The sequence below is a fragment of the Hemitrygon akajei genome, chromosome 22 (assembly GCF_048418815.1).
Source record: "Hemitrygon akajei chromosome 22, sHemAka1.3, whole genome shotgun sequence".
NCBI lineage: Eukaryota > Metazoa > Chordata > Chondrichthyes > Myliobatiformes > Dasyatidae > Hemitrygon > Hemitrygon akajei.
Window position 1 is genome coordinate 33,392,498 of NC_133145.1, and position 24,850 is coordinate 33,417,347.

General features: G+C 40.1%; 1 protein-coding gene across 1 annotated transcript in view; it reads right to left on the reverse strand.

Annotated features, from left to right (window-relative positions):
• The window catches only part of pik3r5 (phosphoinositide-3-kinase, regulatory subunit 5), a 95,689-nt gene extending 71,104 nt beyond the window's left edge, over nt 1-24,585 (reverse strand). The window contains exons 1-2 of the mRNA XM_073025950.1: nt 24,390-24,585; nt 5,152-5,258 (exon numbers count right to left, since the gene is read on the reverse strand). Of these exons, the coding sequence (XP_072882051.1) occupies nt 5,152-5,245 (94 nt within the window). The 5' untranslated portion in view covers nt 5,246-5,258; nt 24,390-24,585. The remainder of the gene's footprint in view (nt 1-5,151; nt 5,259-24,389) is intronic.
• Nucleotides 24,586-24,850: the final 265 nt, after the last annotated feature.

Consider the following 24,850-nt stretch of genomic DNA (forward strand, 5'->3'; position numbering starts at 1 on the left):
TATGTGCTAAATAAATAAGTCCGAATCTGAAGAATGGCTCCCTGCGCAGTCACAGAAAATAGTGTTGCGGTCACACAGCTGCCCTTCTCCCGCCTCCTCTAGCAACTACTCCCAACATACATGACCACCCATTCATTCCCAATGCCAACTTGGATGCCTTGACTGTGAGCAAACTCTCTGAAGCCTTGAAGTTAGCAAAATCTTCTTTGAGTGGAGCACTACCGTAGGTATTCATTCGAAAGAGCAATCAAGAATTGCACGAGAAGCACCAAGAATTGCAGAACTGTACCAGCAACGTGAAGACATAAGACAGCAACAAGCCTGCATGCCTTTGATAGTCCTCTTAAATGATGCCTATGGGAGGTTTGTGTAGGGGTGTGTGGGTGCTTAATGTGGCTTAACAAGCTTTCAGTTGCTCAAACTTAAGTCGTCAGCTGGGTCTTGAAGATTTAAATGACGAGGTGGCATCAAATCAGTATTGCTTGATTAGTATCATGATGTTTGTGCTCTGTATTCTTACAGTAGACTCAATGACAAATCTGGCATTGCATCCCCAAAGCATGCACACAAACATCAGACGTTATTCTGGATTTGCAATAGCATTCATGAGGCTGAAAACATATTTTACTGAGCACAGTTTCTCACCCAGTCAGTAATATACCTGCAACAATGGCCCAGAGTTATTTCCCAAAATAACAATCAGCTTAGTGGAATCAATTAATCCGTAACATACTTGTGGTGAGGGGGATGAAAATATGCACGGTCTGCTTGATACTTTTGCATTTTTATGATGTTAGTTAAGGGAAGAACCAACACTGATTTATTGCTCAGTGACATCCCCACTGGATAAGCAAACATGGCCGCTGGCTCACTCTACTGTGGAACCCATGTGCCATTGTCATCAGGTTGCACAAACCAAACCTGGAAGAAACGGTTGGGAACAAGAGGGAGACATATGCAACCTTAGGAATCTCTGGCCCATGTTCCAATCTTCCTTGTATTTTCCTTCGGTGGCAGAGTCCAAAAAGGCACAAATCTCTACGAAGTTGTGACAGGCAAAAATAGAGAAGGGAAAACTAACTCCAACAGTGTCCTCTGGTTGGAACATGGTCTTGTCACACCAATACCCCATTTGACAAGTAGAAGACCTCATGTCCAAGTATTGCAAATACTAGATTACATTATGGGCAGAGTGAGGGACCACGGAGATATCCCCATGACTGAGTCCTGGCTGGTGCCAGTAAGTACTGGACAATCCACTACCCAGTCCAGTCAATTATCTCCATCAACATGATCACTAAACAAAAATGGCTATAAAGTACTGCTGCAGCAAAATCAATGTGGAAAGACTCGAGAAGTCCTCAAAGTACCTGTACGTAGTCAGCACCTCATAAACAACTTGATGATTCCAATCCAAGAGGAGCTGCAGAGCGCCTGCAGTCCCTGACTGAGAGTCTCAGCATTATATTAAAAACTGGGACAAGTTTGTTGAGAGTTACCAAGAAATTCAGAGTGGTAATTAATGGCAAAATATAACATTCTTGGACAGGCCCTCAGGCATCTGAAAGCAAGGCCCAAAAACAAGAAGACGTTTTTGCTATGTGGAAAGATTGGACAGGCTTTTTTTAGAAAAGAAAAACAACAGATACACAGAAAGCCCTGGAGAAGTTCCATCATTGCTGTATCTGTCAAATCCACCAAATTAATTGGTCAGATGAGTGAACAATCATCAGCATCCTCTCTGAAACCAATATCTCCACATGTGAGAGACTCATTCACCAAGAGAGACCAGGACATGTTGCCTGTCTGGAAACAAGTACTCTAAACAATTTGGCCAGAGGTTTCCAGGATAACAGGGAAAATATTTCAAGGACATTCTCAAAGTGCCCTCAACAATTGTATTATTTTTACTTGGGCAAGTGTTTTAAAGTTAAGTTATGTCCAGCAAGTTGTAAGAACAAACATGAAAGTTTTGCTTGATTGTCTTATTCACAAACATTGGTGAATAAATTGTTCCATGCCTGGACCAATTTCATAGTCAATGCTTGTGAATAAGAAAATTAATGATGCACATGGTGCCAATGTATGTTTTGGGTATGATTCCACTGTAAATTTCTGGTGTGCTTAAGACCTAAGCTATTGGTTCTGCCCTGCATATAGAGTTCATTTGAGGCCCCACCCATACTGAGGGTCACAGTTAGCTGTGAGGGGAAGGGTGCTAGCCTGGCTCATAATTCACTACAGAGTCAAGGGACCAAGATCACAGTTAGGTGGTGATGTGGGTAGGATTGGTTGGAGAGTTGGGAAAAGGGGTTAGGTTGCAGTTCGGACTGGTACTGAAAGCAGGATTTGCAGAAAACCTTAAACGTGACTTAGCAATAGATCCTCCTGGTACAGTACTCTCAAGCCTTGCCTCTGCAAGAAGTTCACAATTAACTTTCCCTACTGCATGATGAGCTAACACTATAAAAGGACTATCTTGGATTCTGTTGATATTAACTCTAGCTAAGCTGTTGGATGTCATTGCATTTCCCCTCTGCAGGAGAGCATGTGCACTAGGGACCCTGAAGCAATCTGGTGATCTTTATGAACCACAATATAATTATCTCCAATCATATCTGGCAATTAAGTTGTTGATGAAATTGTTTTGCAAAGTGCAGAAAAATCAGATTACTTTTTAAATATAACAGTGAAGGGATTAAGGCAATTAGATAAATATCAGGAGGCCACAGTGGGGTGAACCAATACTTTTCTGACAAACTAAAATTACCTGGCAAAGTTTCTTGTGGAATGATAATAAATGCTTTTTTTTCCAATCTGGGCTTAATATTTGATACAGGAAGCACAAGATTCATCACACAAAACTTGAAAATAAGTAGCTTGTGGGCAGGATATCAGCGGGCTTCAGAAAAAAGCAGGTAAGATGAACAGACTTGCGGCAAATACAGTTTAATTCTGACCTGAGAATGATGGAAGAATAAAGAGGGGTGGTTCACCCTCTGACAGGCTGCTTAACTTAAACAGAACAGGAAAAGGTGGGCAGATGGGGGATGGAGGAGAATGGAAGATTTGCAAACACAGCAGTTTTTCAATATGCGCATTCACAAATCTTAGAAGCTGGAGGAAATTGAGTAAGAATGTCGACAGTAATTCCACAGCTTACAAGTGTATGATTTATAAGTTTTTTTGTTTCGGATATGACATTATATAAAAAGTTGGTGAGGCCTAATTTGGAGTATTGTGTGCAGTTTTGGTCACCTACCTACAGGAAAGATGCAAATAAAGTTGAAAGAGTACAGGGAAAATTTACAAGGATGTTGCTGGGTCTGGAGGAAAGATTGAATAGGTTAGGACTTTATTCCTTGAACGTAGAAGAATGGGAGGAGATCTGATAGAGGTATACAAATTTATGAAGGGTATAGATAGGGTAAATGCAAGCAAGCTTTTTCCACTGAGTTTGGGTGGGACAACAACCAGAGATGATGGGTTAAGGGTAAAAGGTGAAAAGTTTAAGGGGAAACATGACGAAAAACTTCTTCACTCAGAGGATTGTGACAGTGTGGAACAAACTGCCAGCACATATGGTGCATGGGAGCTCGATTTCAACTTTTAAGAGAAGTTAGGATAGGTACGTGGATGGTAGGAGTATGGAGGGCTATGGTCCCAGGGCAGGTTGATGGGAGCAGACAGTTTAAATGTTTCGGCATGGTTTCGGCCAAAGGCCTGTTTCTGTGCTGTAGTTTTCTATGACTCTATGTGTTTTCGATGTGAAGCTACTTTTTCTATAAAAGGCATGCCTCTTCCTGCACATCAGAATACACGCATCAAGAGATTCACAATGAATTTTACCCCAACTTCATGCCATACAAAATTCCACTAAACAAAATTCCTTTGTACTTTGTGCAAATATTGTGTATACTGAATAATTGCTCAAATACAAAGGTATTTTCTAAGTAGAGACAATTAATACAAACACCAAAGAGTCTCTGGCTGGACAGAAGCTTCTAGGTTGTGCTCAATTTTTAGGCAACATTCCCAACAAAGTCTGAGTGAGGAATGAAAATGAAGCTGGGATTGTTCTCCTTTGCGAAGAGATTAAGGGAAATTTAGAATTGTATACAGAATTATGAAGGGCTTGAATAGAGCATTTTGGGAGAAATTACTTCCTCTTGCAAATGGATCTAAAGATCACTGATTTATAATGAACTTGAGGGAAAATTAGCAAATACAGAATGTGAATGAGATCAAAATAGATCACCACTTGAAAGTCTGGAGGAAGCAGTTTCCACAGGAACATTCAAACAACACTTGGACATTTATCTGAAGAGATTTATTTGGCAGGATAATAAGGAAAATACTGAGTAATCCCAACTGTCCTGCTCTTTAAAAAAATACCAGAACTTCTGTATAAAAACAAAAAAATATTTTGAAATATCTGTATCAGGTTAATTTTCATGAATGATCTCATTTTTATTATGCACCCAAAAGAGATGTGGAAATATTTCAGGATATTGCATAGTTTTAAAATGATGAGCACCTATCAAGTCAGCAAGTTTCAATATGAATATCTATAAAACCAATGCTGTACATTCATTCCTCGCCTGACTATGTTGTGACAAGGACAGTGTCCCACTTTAAGCAGATGTTTGTTATAAAGGTCAATCTCACATCAGGTCCTTATCATTTCCTATTTAGACCAGCAGTGTACCAGTGTAATACAGAGGACAGTGCATATCTACAATCTGCTTAAAAATAGGATGCGTTTACAGTTCTATCAATTAACTAATTTTAATATTTTCTATGCAGCAGTTTCACAATTCATTAAACTCCCTTTGAGAACAAAGTTTCAGCCAGATCTTAACTGAGGCATTGTAAATCCTACTGAAAAGCATGATTAAACAGTTCATATTCAGAAAGATGAACACACCAGAATCATACAACAGGAGCAACACACAGTGCTGAAGGAACTCAGCAGCATCTGATGAAGAGTATCGATCCAAAACAACAAATTTTTATTTCCTTCCATAAATGCTGCCTTACCTATTGAGTTTTGCCAGCATCTTGTGTGTGTCGTTCAAGGCCTCCAGCACATGAAGAATCTCTTGGGTCTCACATACAACAGGAATATATATTTAAAATGGAGAGGCTTACCCTTCCAATTAGAAGAGGCGCTTCTGTCAAGACCATGCAAACATCTCTCCAAGGCGTGGTGGATACGATCCTCTGTACAGGAGGTATGCTGCATTTTATATCAGCTCCTAAAGAAACCAAAGACAAAAAAAAGAATTCCACTGGTACTCCAATCGAGAAGAACTGACTATTCAGGTTAGCGACCATAAAATAATAAAGGAGCAATCCAGATTCAAAAATCTTAGAGCCACTGCTATGAGGCCTCAGTCTTTTGATTTGCCTTTCTCATTTTTTGAGTCCTTTAAAGAGCATTTTTTTGTGTGGGGGTAAGGACGATATTCCCTTAATTTCATAATCTCAAGTAATTTTACTAAAGTCAGGAAGTCCCATGTAACAATGAGAGCTAACAAGTGATGTCATGGTGTTGAGTACACTGTGTCAAGAAGAACATTAGAACGATGTGTTGATTTCATCATTTTATACTTGGACAAGCCATACCGAAGCACAGAAAAGAGAGAATTGTTCCATCTTTGATCAATAGTTGCAGCCAATTCAAAGCAGACAACTCTGATAAACAGGATGAGGACACTGAAACTTTTAAGACCTTAATTCCCTTCTCTTTATTTAGAACTGATTTATCAACTCCAACCAAAATGGCTGAGTGTGAGAATTATAAGAAACTGGAAACTGCAGAAGGTCTTCACAAATCCAATCTTTTGCCAATGAATCATAAAATAGATTCAAAGAACAGTGCCAGGACTGACAGGTATAATTCAATTCAGCAGGACCACTCACATCTTAAGAGCAGAGTAGTTAGTCACATTTGACTTCCTCCTGTACCCAACAAATACACTCAGTGGCCACTTTATTAGGTACAACAACAGTGGATTCTGGTGTGACCTTCTGCTGCTGTAGCCCATCCACTTCAAGGCTCAATGTGCTGTGCATTCAGAGATGCTCTTCTGTACACCACTGTTGTAATGCGTGGTTATTTGATTTACTGTCACCTTCCTGTCAGCTTGAAAAATTCTGGCCATTCTCCTCTGACCTCTCTCATTAACAAGGCCTTTTCACCCACTGAATTGCCACTCACTGGATTCTTTTAAAAATTTTTTTGGGGGGGAACCATTCGCTGTAAACTCTAGAGACGGTTGTTCATGAAAATCCCAGGAGATCAGCAGTTTCTGAGATACTCAAACCACCCCATCTGACACCAACAATCTTTCCATGATCAAAGTCACTTAGAATGTATTTGCTCCCCATTCTACTGTTTGGTCTGAACAACAACTGAACTTCTTGACCATGTGTGCATGCATTTATGCATTGAGTTGCTGCCAAGTGATTGGCTGATTAGATATTTGCTTTATTGAGTAGTTATACAGATGTACCTAAAAAAGTGGCCACTGAATGTTCATTGACTTCACATATTTGTCCTATTTCCTTTTTAAAACCACAGACACATCTGCATGCACAATACTTTCAGGAAGTGCATTCTAGATCACGATAATGCTTTGTTATGTCTGGTCTACTCTTCTTGAGTGACCGTATATGCAGAAATAAAGATGGAACTGGGGAAGGTACTGGCTGCTACTACTACATCATTAACTTGCCTGGAAACCTCCCACTCCCAGTGTTTCACAGGGAATTGAACTTTGAGAAACGTGAGTTTCTCTTAAACACACAGTGGAAAGTAACATATTACCAATATGCATAAAAGAGATCTTATAATCATGTTGCAAATAATAAGCAAAGAAGATCCTTTATAACCAGCTTTATGAAGATTTCCCCACTTTGCAGGGAAGCTGCTAAAGTTTGGCAGAAGTTATTTAGTTTGATTAATGTGTTGCTCTCATATAATTGCCGTTCGCAAGGAGTGATCACTCTTTTTGACCATGAACATCGTGTTCAAGATTGTTGAATGTATACAGACCATATTATGGTTTCCACTTTCTGAGGTTGTACACCATAGATTCCAGCCTATTACATGTTCACTCAGAGACAAGTACATTACCAGCAAGGTGAAGATTCATTCCTACCTTTCAATATTAACTAACTATCAGGCCACAAAGACAGCATACTTCTAGCATGCTCTTTTGACCACTATTTTAGTGGAAACAGTGGACAATGTAATCTCATAATAATACATTTACTATCAGTGACATAGTACTGCAAACAGAAGTTCTATGCTTGGATGTTCTAACTTCTTAAGTTATATTTTTCCATTGACTTGTGGTCTTTGCAATGGTTGCACACTAATCGCGCATTTTCTGAGGACTGAATTGGATTTTTCAAAGGGAAAGCTTAGCATTAAACTAACAGTTTCAAGGAGGAGCCTAAAACAACTTCTAGCGTTTCAGTGGAGGTCTTTAAAATACAGTATATGGCAATACAAGAGAGTAGAATCTGGAGCTATGACATTCTGTTAGACTAGAAGTGTGGAATTCTTTGCCACAGACAGCTGTGGAGGCAAACTTTATGTATATTTCAGGCAGAGGTTGATGGATTCTTGATTGCTCAGGGCCGGAAAGGATATGGGGAGAAGGCAGGAGATTGAGGCTGAGAGGAAAATTAGATCAGCCATGATGAAATGGTGGAGCGGACTCGATGGATCATATGGCCTAGTTCTGCTCCTATATCTTATGGTGTTATGAACTTGATGGGTCATGTACCATATGTGGAACTAAATGAATTGCATGAAGACATCAACTTTGCATGAGTCCAGCAATCCAGCGTATTGGAAGATTGATCATCCAGAGTTTTCTGAGGTACAGAATTCCAAAGATTTACATGCTCTGCATGGACATTTTTCCCAATCACAGTCATAAATAGTGAACCCCTTATCTTAAGCCCTTTTACACCCTCCCCCGACCCCCAGTCTAGCTTTGCCAGCTCGAGCTTCACAACATCTACCCTGCCAGACCTTTCATGAAGATTGTAACATAGAATAAAACAATAATATTGTTTGACTTTTTGAAGAGACTGATACGTCGGTGGGTGAAGGCTGCCTCTTTAATACTAGAGATACTTTTTGTGATAATTCCTCAGAAAATATCATTGAGTAAGGAGATTTATATGATGATGCCAATAAATGTTTAATTTCCCCTTGGAAACCACCTCCTTTCATGATCTTTGTGACAAACATTGGGTAGAATAGTAACTAAAATATTAGATGAATTACATTTATGAATTAAATATAATTCATTCAACATATTAATTACTACTCATCCTACACTCTATATTCCTGTTAATTTTAAATCAATCGTTTCAAACTACAAGATAATTTGATATCATTTGGCACAAAAGAAGCATTTTGAATCGTGCTGACTTAGTAAAACTTTCTATAGCAACTGATCTCAACTGTTGTCAGAAACAGCTGACTCTGTCTGTGGCTTTTCGCACTTAATTCCTATAGCACGAGCTTCATATGCAGAAGAGCTTAATAACTCATCCTAGCATACATCCTGAAATCATCTTGAAACTACAGTTGTTGACTGAGGGACCCCACAGTGCCAATTTTTTGCTCAACCAATTGATTCGTCTATATTCCTTTGCAGACTCTGCCCTAGAAATTGGACTTCAAATTCCTATCCTTCAGGTCTTACATGCTACAATTCTGAGTTTACCTTAAGTGGATTATAATGGAGAACATTTCCAAGTGAAATTGCATCAGGTGCAAAATCAATCAGATCTGGCACTTCTGTGAGCTTTTCTCATTAACTCACCTGATATTTTCTGAGCACGAATTACATTACTGATGATTACTTGCATCATGTACATCTCCACTGTACCAAAATAAATTGGGAGCAAATTATCCGTACTACAGTCATCATTCAGAAATAATATATCGTATTCATTTGTCACTGGTTTTGTTATTTAAAAGGACACCATGTTCTCATTGGGATATATGACTGTGAACTTTCAAAACTGACCATAGGCTTTTCTGATGGCTTCTCTACATGCAAAGAATATGCTAAAATGAAACAAGTAGTTTCTCTTCCGTTTAGCCTCTGGGGCACTGTTCCATGGGTGCCTCACTGATTATGCCACTGTTAGTGGAGATACTGTCTAATTCGCCACTTTCCACACTGTCAAAGCTCAGTCGCTGAGACCACTAAGATTAGAGCCAAGAGCAAGACAGGAACTAGGAAAGTGCTTGAAGGTTTCACTGATCTCCTCAAAATGAGATTTTGCCATCTGCATCATTTCAGAAGTGCCCTGAAACCTGATCTACTTGAGGCAGAATGGGAGGTACAGGGAGAAGGAAAAGGCTATAGAGAAGAGCAGCGCTTAAACTCTCAGAAGAGCAGAAGAGTCAGATGATGGCTCTACAGGATATAAAGGACTTCCAAACTGAGAGGAAACTTTTATAAGCTACCAGTAAAATAAAATTTCCCTTTGCAAACTGCGTTAACCCCTCTTCATACAAAGCTTAACACCAGTACAATCCACCAATACGGGCCAGGAGAGGTCTGATGACACATCAAATTCACTCACATTCTGCTGTGGAGGTCCATCTGACTGAATTTTTTAAAAAAACATTGAATAGTAAATCCTGCAACATCTTCATACTTCCAGATGAATACTTAAAGAAATCAGACATCCACATAAGACACATTTTCTTCCCCAAGCCACAGGTATAAAGTGTGGTTTACCAATTGCTTTAATATAGCTTTTGACATCTTGATTTTTAGATTACTCCATTGTGGGGGATTTTCACTGCAGGTAGAAACTCTCGATGCCACATCCTGCAAGACTCTTCTTCTGGAGTACGTACTAGGTCGCCTTAACACCTGCTGGATGGAGTCATTCTCTGGAAGTTTATCTCATTAACCAGAACTTTAAAATCCCCTAAGGAACTGTTTTTCTCTACCTTACAGCCCCATCCAGCCAAAGTGTGTTGCTACTGTGGGGTGGCGTGCCTAATCCCTGCACATTAAAGCATCATTCGGTCGGTGGATTTGCACTGAGACTTGCACTGGTTTTCTTTCATTACCTGTTGATATATATAAATCATTTCAAACTGGATTTAGGCCAATATTGATAAATACTGTGGTGACCCAACTGGTCTTTAGCACTGAATGTAGTCAAGTTTTAGCTGTGGGAAATTGGTCCAGTTCAATTTTTAATCAATTGTATCCTCCTCACAATCTGCTTTCCCACCTATCTTTGTCTCTCAGCAAATTTGAATGCAGAAGACTCAGTTCCTGCATCTAAGTTGCAAACAGCGGGGATCCAGTTTTTACCCCAATGGCAGCCCATTAGTTACTGGGTGCAGGGACAGGTCTGTTGAGCTGGCAAAACATTGGTTCTGAATATAATATTAACAGTATGAGATCTGGAAGAGCAACACATCTCAAAGGTCTAAGGCTCCACATACATATCTGGGGTGGCATGGTAGAGTAGCAGTTAGTGCAATGTCAATACAACACCAACCAACTGGGTTCAATTCCACCACTGGGCTTGCTCCAGATTCTCTGGTTTGCTTCCATATTCCAAAGACGTACAAGTTAGTAGGTTCATCGATCACGTGTGTAATTGGGCAGCGCAGGCTCTTTCAGCCAGATGGGCCAATTACCGCACTGGAGCTCCAAATAAAATAAAAACATCATTTAAACATAATGAAAAGGTTCAAAGCTTCAGCCTGTACTTTGAGAAAGCTAGAGAACAAAACAAAGGATGTTTAGTTCTGATTATGCAGAGTCCTGATTCATTTAGGCATTGCTCAGGGCTGAATAAGGATGTATTGCCTTCAAGAAACATGTATTAAAAATGATCAGATTAATACCAAAGCATGTAAATTCAAAGGACATGTAGATATTTGATCAAAATGACACACAATGGAGCAATCACTCTACAGAGCTAATTATACCTTGAAAGATTAGCATTTCACCCGTAGCTTGTGAAAATTCCAGGAGTTTTGGAGTCATAGAGAAACACAACACAAAAACAGGCCCTTTGGCCCATCTAATCCATGTTGAAACCATTTAAACTACCTACTCCCATTGACCTGCACTGGGACCATAGCCCTCCATATCCCTACTATCAGTGTACCTATCCAAACTTCTCTTAAACATTGAAATCGAGCTCCCATGCACCACGTGTGCTGCCACACTCTCTCGACCCCCTGAGTGAAGAAGTGTCCCCTCATGTTCCCTTTCAACATTTCACCTTTCACCCTTAACCTATGACCTCTAGTTAAAGTCCCACCAAATCTCAGTGGAAAAAAAAAGACTCAGTTGTTCTTGTATGAGCCTTACACGTGTAGTATCATCACTGCATTTCCAACAGCAAAAGAAAAGAAAATCAGGTGCATTATTTATGGCCATGAATAAGTTGCTTCCCCTTCTGTTATAAAACGCTTAACTTGGATTACCACACATTCAGCTTTGAACAAATAATGAAAAAGAAAAACAAGTTTTGAAACAGAATTGGAAAATACTGGGAAAACTCAGCAGGCCAGGCAGCGTTAGTGGAAAGAGGCAGTTAACACTGTGTGTGTGTGTGTGTGTGTGTGTGTGTGTGTGTGTGTGTGTGTGTGTGTGTGTGTGTGTGTGTGTGTGTGTGTGTGTGTGTGTTGTGTGTGTGTGTGTGTGTGTGTGTGTGTGTGTGTGTGTGTGTGTGTGTGTGTCTCTTTATCAAACTCAAGCAGATAACCTTTCTAAAGAATGAAGACAGTGGGGGAAAAACCTCGCACAAAAATACTCCTATGTATATGTCACAACATAAACCAGAGAAACCAGAAGAGCTGAAAGTAAAGATTATATCTTTACTGGCATGACCAGTACCTTTGCAGCCCACCCACAAATGAAATTGTCGGATAGAGAGAAACCTTTGATACTTTCTTAACAAAGCTGTAAATATTTGCAGATTTTTGAAGAATATTCTCTTCTAGTATGTGTATATTTGGATATCTGTGTACTTGTAATGCTACTGTGACACTGTCATTTCCTTTGGGATCAATAAAGGATCTATCTATTTGGAAATTTGCACGATTTGCCTATCAGAGGCAAGGCTCTTCGTGGAATCCTGAAGTTTATCAGAGGTTATGACTAACACATAATACAGAATTAAATCTAGAAACCTCATCCAGCTATGCAAACCTGTGGAACTATTCAAAGCCAAACTGAAATAGTGGTTGGCCAATAGCAGGAAGTGCACATGATGAAGCGTGAGATAAATGGCAAAACAAGGAAAGCACTGCCAAAACATTTTAAATGTTGCAAGCCCTGTGGGCAACAACATGCAAGACTGAAAAAGACACCTATGGACTATAGACGTCAGCAGTTGAGTTTATTGTCATCTGCACAAGTCCAGCCCTATCACATTAATGCATCTCATTTGGAATAACACCCTGATGGTGTACCTTGGTCAGTTTTGTGATATTTTGCACATGATCAGAATCAGCATCAATGCTACCTGCAGTGACAGTTTGATTCACCAAATTTTGAAAGATGCTATAATAGCAATGAAGCAAGATATGGAGGATAGGCATTAACATTAAACGTACACTAAGTATATTAGGCACAGGAGTGGAAGCTACTGTGGCCTTCTGCTGCTTCAAGTTTCAATGTGTTGTGCATTTAGAGATGTTCTTCGGCACACTACTGTTGTAACATGTGGTTATGTGAGTTACTGTCACCTTCCTGTCAGCTTGAAGTTTTCATAGAACATTGAAAACCTACAGCACAATACAGGCCCTTCAGCCCACAAAGTTATGCCGAACATGTCCCTACCTTAGAAATTACTAGGCTTACCCATAGCCTTCTATTTTACTCAGCTCCATGCACCTATCCAAAAAACTCTTAAAAGACCCTATCGTATTGGCCCCCACCACCATTGCTGGCAGCCTATTCCACGCACTCACCACTCTGAGTAAAAAACTTACCCCTGACATCTCCTCTGTACCTACTCCCCAGCACCTTAAACCTGTGTCCTCTTGTGGCAACCATTTCAGCCCTGGGAAAAAGCCTCTGACTATCCACATATGCTAACAGTTGAACCATTCTGGCCATTAACCTCCAACTCTCTCACTAACAAGATGTTTTCACCCAAAGAACTGCTGCTCACCGTGTGTTAATTTTTGTTCTTTTGCACCATTCTCAGTAAACTCTAGATACTGCCGTGCACAAAAATCTCAGGAGATCAGTAGCTTCCGAGATACTCAAACCACCCTATCTGGCACCGACTATCATTCCACGATCAAAATCACTTAGATCACATTTTGTCTCCATTCTGTTGCTTGGTCTGAACAACAACTGAACCGCTTCACCTTGTCTGCATGTTTTTGTGCATTGAGTTGCTGCCCTATGATTGGCTGATTAGATATTTGCATTAACGAGCAAGTGTACAGGTGTCTTTAATAAAGCAGCCACTGAATGAACAAAACAGCACAGGAGGAAGCCCTTTCACTCACTACATCTGTACATCCCATGATGCCAATCTAACTAATCTCATCTACCTGCTCATGGCCTGTATCTCTCTATTCCCTCCTTGTTCACATATGTCTGAAGACCTCTTAAAACTTGTGATCTTACCTGCTGACACCACCTTCACTGGTTGTGCACTCGATGCTGTGATAAAGCAAAATGTCTTCTACATCTCAGTGCAGGAGGCCACAAGCGGCAATATCAAACTGGGAAGAAGAATTAAAGTGGCAGTGGATGCGAGCTCGATTTCAACAGTTAAGGGAAGTTTGGATAAGTACATGGATGGTAGGGTATGAACGGCTATGGTCCTGATGTAGGTCGGTGGGAGTAGGCAGTTTAAGTGGTTCAGCACTAACTAGGTAGGCCAAAGGGCTTGTTTCTGTGCTGTACGTTTCCATGAATCTCTGACTACATAACAGAAAGCATGGAACCATCCCTGCAGATATGCACAGGTGCTTCTGAAATGCAATCACCCAATTTACATTTGGTAAGCCTGATTTGGAGTGGAGCATCATTATGGACAATGAATGCAAAGTTGGGGTTAGGAAGAGGTGGTGATGAATCACTGCTCTACTTGGGAAGAATATTTTGGTCACTGGTTAATGAGCACAGAAGAGGCAAAAGGATTGGAGTACATGTTGAATGAGAAAATGCCAGAAGGTGGGGTGTAGTTGGAAGGGTGTGGCGGTAGAATCTTTTTGAATTTGGCAGAAATTGTGAAGGATAATATATTGAATGTGGAAGTTGGTGGGATCAAAGATGAGGATCAAGAGATCTCTATCCTTGTACTGCTTTGCAAGGGCACACAAAATGCTGAAGGAACTCAGCAGGGAACAGATCTCCTGGTGGACGCTGAGCTGTAAGCGAAAGCAGACTGTGAGACTGAGATGTTGTGACGGAGGATCTCCTGAGGAAATGAAGTCAGTGACTCCTGGAAGACAGTATCTTGAAATTCAGTGGAAGGATCATGGCTCAAACAGAGATACTGAAACAGGTCTTACAGCTTATGTTTGGTCTCTGCAAGATTGAAATCAGTTCACAGGACCACATCAGTACCACCCCTGTTGCTATGTTCAGAAGGGAGTAGATTAGAGTAAGGTGAGTGGATGATCAAAAAAATTAATGTTCTAGAGGTGTCCTGCCAAAGGATCTCGGCCTGAAACATCGACTGTGCTTTTTTCCATAGATGCTGCCTGGCCTGCTGAGTTCCTGCAGCATTTCATGTGTGTTGCTCGGATTTCCAGCATCTGCAGTTTGTGTCTTGTTTGTGACTGCTTAGGAGGAGTCAGGACGAGCACAGAAGGCTTTAAATAGATAACACACAGCTCCACTGGTGCTGAGGGGAAACCACAGTTCAGGAAGGAGGAACAGTTCAGAGGCAGCTGTAAACTACACAATGGAGATAGCAGAAGTGGGAAAATAAAATGGAGACCTGCAAGTGGAAGTGAAGTCAAGATAATGCGGGAGTCAGTATGTTTGTAATGGATGTTTGGTGCCAGCTCATCTCTTGAAATGGAGACGGAAAGACCCAGAAATAGAAGGGAAGTATCAGAGTTGGGCCATGTGAAGGCAAGAGCAGGGCAGAACTTGGAATGAATGCTGAGTGAGTGCAGAAAACAGCGATGAAGCTGCTGATAGATCAGGAAAGGGGTTCAGGAAAGGGGTAGGATAGAGACAAAGACTGGTCCATGTATCTTACAAAATGACTGGTGCAAGTAGGCCCCCTGTGACTCCCTCTGATCCAGCAAAAGTGAGTAGAGCTGAGGACAAGTTATTCAATGGAAGATCCAGTTCAGCCAGGTGAGTGGCTGTGCTGCTGACAGGGAACAGACTGAGTCTTTTCGAGAAAGAAGTGGCGGGCCCTCACAGCATCGCAGTGCAGGATTAAGTCGTAAAGGGATTGTACATCCAGATGCAACCAGGAAAGAGTCAGACACTATCAGAGTTTTGGAAATGTAAGGAGGAAGGGCCAGACTGGGAGAAACAATGAAGTCAATACACAAAGAAATTAGTTTGGTGGGCCAAGAGCGAGGTGAAACACTGTGTCTTCCTGAATAGACCTCCTGGTGGATGCTGAACTGCAAGTGAAAGCAGACTGTGAGACTGAGATGTTGTGACGGAGGATCTCCTGAGGAAATGAAGTCAGTGACTCCTGGAAGACAGGACTGTATCTTGAAATTCAGTGGAAGGATCATGGTTCAAACAGAGATACAGGAATGTGTCTGACAGCTTATGTGTGGTCTATGCAAGACTGAGGTCAGTTCACCAGACCACAACAGTACCACCCCTGTTGGCAAGTTCAGAAGGGAGTAAGTTAAAGTGAGGTGAGTGGAAGATCAAAAAAATTTAATATTCTAGAGGTGGTTTGGAATTAATAGATCTAGTGTGAGTAATAGGCCAGAGAGGCGTCCAGGTGGGCTTGGAGCTTTGGAGATGAGATAAAGTCTAACACAAGGATTCCTGACAAACAAGTACCACAGAGGTTGAGGAAGGGCTCATGTCAGACTCAGAGTTAATTAAGATTAAGAAGTAGAGGGAGGATATATGGTCATGCAGAGTCAGAGTTAGTAAAAGATAAGAAGAGATAGTGAAAGTACTTCAGGAAGTGAGAAGAAATGGGAGAGATGGGGGTCAGTGGAAAGTGAAGAGGGAAGAAGGTCAGGAAGGATATTGTATTTCAAGAGCTGGTTTGGGAATGTTAAGATTTAAAAGGAAGGAAAAAGTCATGGGTTCCAGCACAAATTTGGAACTGTGGTTGATAGCAGCTTTGAGATGGTGTTGTGGAGTTGCTGCAGAGAACATACGTGCATTTATGCATGGCACTAAAATGGACCTCAGGATGTGTCAACAATATTGCCTATAGAAATACTAGATAGTTTGAACATGCCTATGATCCAGGTTAGATCCAGTTGGTGGCCGTTAGAATTTCATTTGGAATCCACATGGGGCAAGTTGGAGCCAGAGGCTGTGTGAAAGAGGTGTGACAGTAAAAACAATTGTTGGTCAACAGCTTACTAGAAGAGAAACTGAAACAAGTGAAGGTAAAGATGACAGAAGACACAGATGGAGATAACACCAGGGAGCAAAGGAGAACTTCGTCAAGTGGCATTCTTGTAAGAGAAGTGGCATAGAATTCTGCAGTAAATGAAAATCAAAGAACCACAAATGCGGGAAACACACAGGCAGCTGTGGAAAAAGAAATGGACTTAACATTGCAGATCAAAGATCCTTTATTTGGCCCTTTCCGAGAAAGAGACTGGGGTCTGAAATCTTAACTTTGTTTCTCTTGCTACACATGCTACCTTAACTGTTGGTCTTTCCTGGCATTTTCTCTTTTTATTTCACATTTCCAGCATCAACAGTCTTTTTTCTCTCTGTTTTCATCTGCTGGCTCCTGGAATGTCAACACCTAATCCAAATTTGCACAAATGCAGATTGTTTAAATTAAGGCAACAAGATGAATCATGTCAACTAATTTATGATGTTTTTTTCCCATATTATCCAACTTCTCCATTTGTGTAGTGAAGAGCCAATGGGCTGCTCTTGCCAATCAAAAAAGGGAAATAACCCTTGTTCCAAGAGGAAGTTTCAAATTACTTCCTGTTTCAAGGACATAGCTTATTCTAAAAACCATACTTCTTTTGTTTTATCTAAATGAATAGGTCTTAAAATCACTCCCTCTGTAATAAATCCATTTGTTTTAGGTTTGATGACTCAAGTAATCATTTAACGTAATTCCAGGTGTTACCTTTGCATAAACACTACCTGGTGGCACAGGTCACTTTTATTTTCCAATTCAGTTGTTATAGTGTAACAACTGAAGTTATTGATCCCAAATACAGATTCCACTCCACTATTGCAGTCCTGGTGAAGACACTCCCAAACTGCAGGTAAGGAGTTCCACGATTTAGACCCAGCAGCCCTGAAGGAATAGTAATTTATTTCCAAGGAGAACGACTTGGAGAGAAATTTGCAGGCGTTGATGTTCGTAGACGCCTGCTATCCTTGTTCTATTTGATTATAGGTTCAGGATTTGGAGGTGCTGTTGAAGTAGTTTAGGAGACTAAGTGCAGTCCATTTTGAGGGTGCATTCATTCCTTTCAGTGCTAATGGTTGACATGTTTACACATTGAAATATATAGCACGGGTGAAAAGGAACCTTTGAATATAAATATGGAGGACATGTAACTGGTTGATACCACTTGTGCACTGAGAAAGTAAAGGAATAATTGTTACTGTTAGGTTCATTGTCAAGATAAGAAGTTACACCAAATGTGCAATGAAATGCCACAGGTATTCCTGACTTATATACAGACTGTACGTATAAGAGACAACAGGGTTGATGTACTGGCTGCTGTGGGCTGCAGGCATTTGGAATTGGTTTATTGTCACATGTACTGGGATATAGTGAAAAGCTTGTCTTGCATACTGTTTATACAGTTCAAATTGTAACACAGCAACTCGGTTTCCAACCTGTACTATCACTTCCTTGTTACATTGTTCCAAGTTTGAATATATAAAATTTGATAACTTTACACCAGCTTACATGTTTCTCAACAATGAAGCTACCTCATGAGCTTCTTTAGCAGCAATGCCCGAGAATGTCAGCCAACCAGTTCTTGCCTAGAGACTCAGTTTGATGGCTTGCAGCTGTAGTTCCTGAGGATCTTTGCGAGTCCACCAAGCAATTTGTAAACTTCGGGTTATCTGCTGAGGCACCCACAACTTACAAATGACACAAGGTCAAATTGCACCACCAGATCAAGCTTCCAGAGGACACATAGAGGATAATCATTTGAGAGAGACTTTGGCAACACACATTGTTGGTAGAAATTTCACAGTCTGGAATAAATTCCACCATGCTTGTTTTGATGCAGTTATAAAGACGTCACGACAGCAGCTATATTACGATAGGAGTTTGAGGAGATTTGGTATGTCACCAAACGCACTCACAGATTTCTACAGATGTACCATTGGGAGTATTCTAACTGGCTGCATGCAGGGGCCACCACACAGGATTGGACAAAGCTGCAGAAAGTTGTAATCTCAGCCAACTCCATCGTGGGCACTAACCTCCCCAGCAGTGAGGACATCTTCAAGGAGCAATGCCTCAAAAAGGTGACATCCATCATTAAGGACCCCCATCACACAGAATATGATGCCCTCTTCTCATTGCTACCATCAGGGAGGAGGTACAGGAGCCTGAAGGTGCACACTCAATGATTCAGAAAGAGCTTCTTCCCCTCTGCCGTCAGACTTCTGAATGGACATTGAACCCATGAACACTATCTCACTACTTTTTTTCTCTTCTTGCACCGCTTATCTAATTTAACTTTTTTTTGCACTACTTATTTAACAAACTTTAACTTTATACCTTGTACTGTAATTGCAGAATGCCTTACGTTTCATAAGCAGAATCAGAAGGAAGGGGAATGCATTTCAGCTCATGCGGCTGAATTGAAGAGATTGTGTGAGCATTGTCAGTTCAGTGATGGCCTTAATGATGTACTGAGAGATTGGATAGTTTGTTGAATCTGACAAGAAAGCATTCAAAAATATCTCCTAAATGAAGCACAACTTACATTTAAAAGAGCAGTTTAAATAACCAAATTAATGGAAACAGCAGAGATGCAATAGAGTTGCAGCCAGGAATGAAAGTGAGCGTGAACAAAATTGAAGGGTCTAACCAGAAACTGGCCTGGCCAAACAGATTTTGTTATCATTGTGGCAGGGACTCACTTACCCTGGACCAGTGCAGATTTAGAGGCAGAACTTGCAGAAAATACAAAAAAAATAGGACATAAACGAAGAGCATGTTGGTCAGACAAAAACAAATGGACTGCAAAGGGCAAAGTAAAAGATAAAAGGTCGGGTTGCAGTTTCAAAAAGAGCACTAATCTGCATGCTGCTGATGAAAAATATGATAATGATTAGAGTAACAGAGGACTAAGTAGCCTTAATATTCACAATGCAAAAATTAATAACAGACAAGCAATGTGACTTACACCAGAATCAAATGGCAAATTAATTAAAACGAAATTCAACACTGGCTTGGCTGTTTCAGTCATTTCACAAAACGTGTTTGAAAGGCATTTTAAAGATACAGAAGCCTGCAGATATCCAAGAAGGGTCAGCATGCTGGGGACATGATTGGTTGAGACAACTGCAACTTGATTGAAGATCCATCCACCAGCTGCATGCCACATTTCCTGCAAGACAGTCATCTGGAAGTGAATTAAGAAAGGTACTAGATGATGCCACAGAAGTGTTCAGGGTTGGCATTGGGAAACCCAAGCATATCGAGGGTAAAATAATGTTAAATGAAAATACCACACCAAAGTTTTATAAAGCCTGTCCGGTTCCATATACTATCTGTGATAAAGTAGCCAGTGAGTTAGATTGCATGGAGTCTGAAGGCATTCTTTCCAAGCCTGTGTGGAGCCCATGGTCAATAGCAGTAGCTCCAGTCACCAAGAAGAATGGGTCTGTCAGGATCTGTGGTGATTTCAAGGTCACCATCTGCCCAGTACCAAAAGTAGATCAATACGCTCTGCCCAGGATAGTGGATATCCTTGCAATCTTTCTGGTGGGAAATACTTCAGCAAAGTGGACTTAGCAGAGGCCTACCTACAGATGGAGATGGAAGGAGAGTCCAAAGTGTTTCTCAGCATAAACATTCACAAAGGACTTTATCGCTATATGTGGCTTATTTTTGGCATAGCATCTACACCTGCACTTTGGTAGAAAGCTATGGACCAAGTGCCAATAGGCTGCTCAGGCCATCAGTGTAACCTGAATTGTTGCCAGTAAGAACTACAAGGAACATCAACAAAATCTGGACTGTGTTAAAAAGATTAGAAGATAATGGGCTCAGAACACAAGTGTGATTTCTTTAAACCAAGCATCACCTATGTGGACACACCATTGACGCACAAGATTTACACAAGTGTGCGGAGAAAATTCAAACTGTGGTGGATGCCCCAGGGCCAAAGGATGTATTACATGGCCAATTCTTTTTCAGGATTTCTCAATTACTATAACAAGCTCCAAGCAACCTGGCTAGCGTGCTCCAGCTCCTGGACTCCTTTCTACAGATCAGGAAGAAATGGCAATGGACAAAGTAGAGTGAGGTGGCTTTCCAAAAGGCAAAGAAAATGGATACATCAGGCTGTGTACTCACACAGTATGATCCACATGCCCAGAAGAAGGGTACTTAGAGCTGTCAGAAGCACTTCCTGCAGTCTTAGAGTGAACTCCCACAAACACCCAGAATCTGAGATTATTTCACAGCCATGTCTCACCTGCCAGGCAGAGTGATCCCCTTTATCAGGAAAGACATTATCCCACAAGAGTAAGAGAAACCTCCACAGTGATTAAATCTTGAGACCTGAATGGGATGATTTAAAATTTACTATGCTGTGGATGTCTGTACTTATTAGTTGTATTAAATGGCGTATTTTGTCTACGTAGTTGAAGATGCATTCTACATAGAGCTGGAGTTTATAGCCAAGCAGAGAGGAATATTGTGTATTTAATAGTTCAGTAATATTTGAGTAATATTGTAAATATATTATTTAAATAGTTCACTACAGGTTTTATGTAAAAATATCTGAATTGCATATGACATGATGTTACCACATTATACATGTGTGCCTCATTTTGAATTAAAAAATTAACCAAGACTCTCAGCTCCCTTGTTTTCCTTTGAATTTGTTTTACGTTTTGGAGTTACAAAACATAACACATGGCTATAGTATAGCGGTTAATGATACATTATTACAGCTCAGCTCATCGGAGTTTGGAGTTAAATCTGATGTCATGTGTAAGGAGTCTGTGCATCCTCCCTGTGGAATATGTGGGTTTCCTCCGGGTGCTCCGGTTTCCTCCCACAGTCCAAGGATGTACCAGTTAGTGGGTTAATTGGTCATTGTAAACTGTGATTAGTCTAGGGTTAAACTGAGGGTTGCTGGGTGGTGCAGCTCAAAGAGCCAGAAAGGTCTATTCCACACCCTATCTCAATAAGTATAATGTAAATAAATAAAACCATTTCCAAGGCTATTTATGTTATTAATGAACCCAAAAGCCAGCAATAAGTGGTCAAGGTCCATTTAAGAATGCTACAGAATAGATTAACAGGGAATCTCCTCTGCAGTAATGGCATAAGACATGACCAAAATCTATGCATTGGACAACCCTTATGGAAATGTCCTATACCATCTGTCTTTGCTCAACACATGTACTCAGTTGCAGGCTGTTAGAATATCAAAGTAAGTTTTACAGGCAGGGTTTCATTCCACACATCAGTCATTGGATGAGACAGTAACTGTTGGTGTGGTCACATTTGCAGTAACCTCATCATACTAAGGAAAGAACTAAAAGCCATTCACCAGAAAGAGAGGGAGAGATCTGGTTACAAAAAATTAGTCAGAGCCATTTACCAGAAGCTTATTGATCACTGCCCAAGACAGAATAACTCCATCCACAAATCACCAAAGAACTCCATTTAATAGATTCACCATATTCTGGTAATGACCTTCACAACAAATGACCACCACTTAACACATGCCAAAAGTAGAACTACTAACAAACAGTGGGTATGATCAAAGGGAAAGAATAAATGGGTATTCTGCCATTGTGAAAGTGTAAAATTAACAATAAAAAATCAGCAATTCCATGTCTCCAATTTTTCATTTGCACTGAGTTCTTCATCTGTTCAGTCTCAATACTATGTAATTCCAGTCTAAGAAGCTTGGAAGACAAAAATCTATTAACAATTGTTTTAGAATATCTGGCTTATTACATACACGGGCTCAGCTACAGAGAGCAGCACCTGTATCTGGCCTAACTGGCATCTTGGTTTTGCATGGTCACCGACACGCAAATGGGCATTCCTTTATCACTACAACATCTGCCAGCCAAGCGGTGGTGATGAGTTTGACTACATAGAAACACTAGGCATTAAAATAATGCCAGAGAACATTAGCGTGACCGAATTTCCACTAGCAGAATGTAGGAAATCTTTTGTTGTAACTGAGAGGAGGCAAGGATAGAAGAGTCCAGAAGAAAAATAGCAATCAGTTTGCACTTCAAGCAAACTGGCACTAATGTGAAAATGTACTCTGGCATTATTTTAATGTCTAGTATTTCTATGTAGTCAAACGCTTAGATAGCATGCATTATGAATGTTCTTTATGGAACTGCTTTTGTCCTCTAAAGCAACATCCAAACATATTGCAACCCTTTTTTCAATCTAAAGTGATTGTGTTTTTTATTCATATAGTGCATAGAACCATGAGTTAAACCAATTTGACCTCAGTGGTTGTAGTGCATACAATTAGTATAGATGAAGCTTTTCACCTGATAATAGAATAATTTTTATTTTGTTCAGGTGCACCTGCAAATTGAATATAATATTGATGTATCTGATAACATAATGATAAGATTTATGGTGTATTGCCATCTCTGACAATTAGACAAAAAAGACTCACAATTTTCCAAACTCATCAGTCCAATTTCATTGGACAATTTAGCTTTGCCTTTTAGTTAGTTAAAAAAAAATAATGACCCCTCCTGAAGAATCACAGAAATACTTCCAGTTAACCACAATAGGGGAATTCATTATCTCTGGCTTCAGGCCTGGTACAGAGAATCCCCAATAACGTAGGTAACAAAAATTCAGCTTCAAACCCATACTTTTAATGAACAACAAGCCATTAAAATGTCTCTCTACAGGCATAAATATTACAATCAGGGAATACATTTCCCATTCAAAGGAATAAGGTGGTAAATATGATCCACCCTCAAAGCACAAATTATGATATTATATCTTTTTTTAAAGAATATGAATTTTCTAACTAAACAGAGAAATCAGTTAATTAGCTGAATTGACTGCACCCTCTTTTGTGCCATTAAGTGTCTTTTTGGTATGTGCAAACTTCATGCTCGGCCAAATTGCACTTGCTATTTTCTGTTGAATGATTTTCACTTTTATGTTGGGGTTCCATACCATAACTTCATAATTACACTACTTCCGCAACTCTGAGGCCTGGTCAGATTTAGATTAAGACACCCTCATTAAAATAGATCAATTAGAACCTCTGCAGGTGAAGTGAAAATATTCTCACATGTGCACAATGGATTAAAATTTAGGAACTGGTAGTGAAAGTAATATGCAACAATACATTCCATTTTGTTAAGTTTAGCGTTCTTGTAACACTGAGTGTTGGTGGGTGCTGAAAATCTAAAATAGTTTCTGAAGGTATTAAATTGAAAAAATAAGTCGTGATTTAAATTTACACTACCTTGAAATAATATGCGGTCACAGTGTATTGTTAAACACAGGTGCAGCAGGTGACTGTTTGGCCTTTCAACCTGCATCACCAATCACTGCGTATCTTGTGTCTCAGTACCAGTTTCCCTTTCTTCTCCATACCCTTTGGAGCTTCTCATGTCTGCAAATTGATCTGCCTCCTCCTTAAGGATGTTCAGTAGTTGTGGCAGAGAACTCCACATTTACCATTTTGAGTGAAGAAATTTCTCCTCATCACAATCTCATCTCATACTCTAAGACTTCTACACCTCATTCCAGACCTATCCGACCTATAGCTCAATATAGGGTGAGATATTTAGACAATTCGTTGTTTAATATGCAGTCAAACTTCTGTGAAAGATGTCTCTGAAAGGAGCATTTAAATGGTATTGACACATATGATCTTAAGAGATTTACCTATATTATTTTAATACTCTGCAATAATAAGTTCCAAGAACTCATTATTGTTAACTTAAGTGTTTCACGGTGGCATACAATGTAATGAACCAAGTTACTAAACTAACCTGTAGTTTTCAAGACATCTGGAGACTTCCCATTCCCACTCAGATAATTTCCTCTAATTCTTTTTTTGACTGCAGTGTCGCTTCGCGCCCGTGTACAGACCCAATGAACTGGAGCTTAACCACATCCTTGATGAAGAAGATATTCAGCAAAAGAAAAATGCTGCTAGGATCTGAAATTCACAGTTTGTAAGCTGTCTGATATCTGTGCAGTTAAAACAAACAGGAACTGAAAAACATATATAGCCTCAAGAACAGGAAGTGGGGGTGGAGGCTATAGTAACTCAATCAGGAGGAGGTGTGGAGTTTAAGGTTCTAATCCAATCACTCATCTGCTTTTCACGTGATGCTTATCTTCTGTGGATCTGATTTAAATAACATTCAGTGCTTAATTTACATGCAGCACAGGTGATAAATTCTAGTAAAATTAAACCCGATTTTCATTGTATTTCAATATTGTTTCA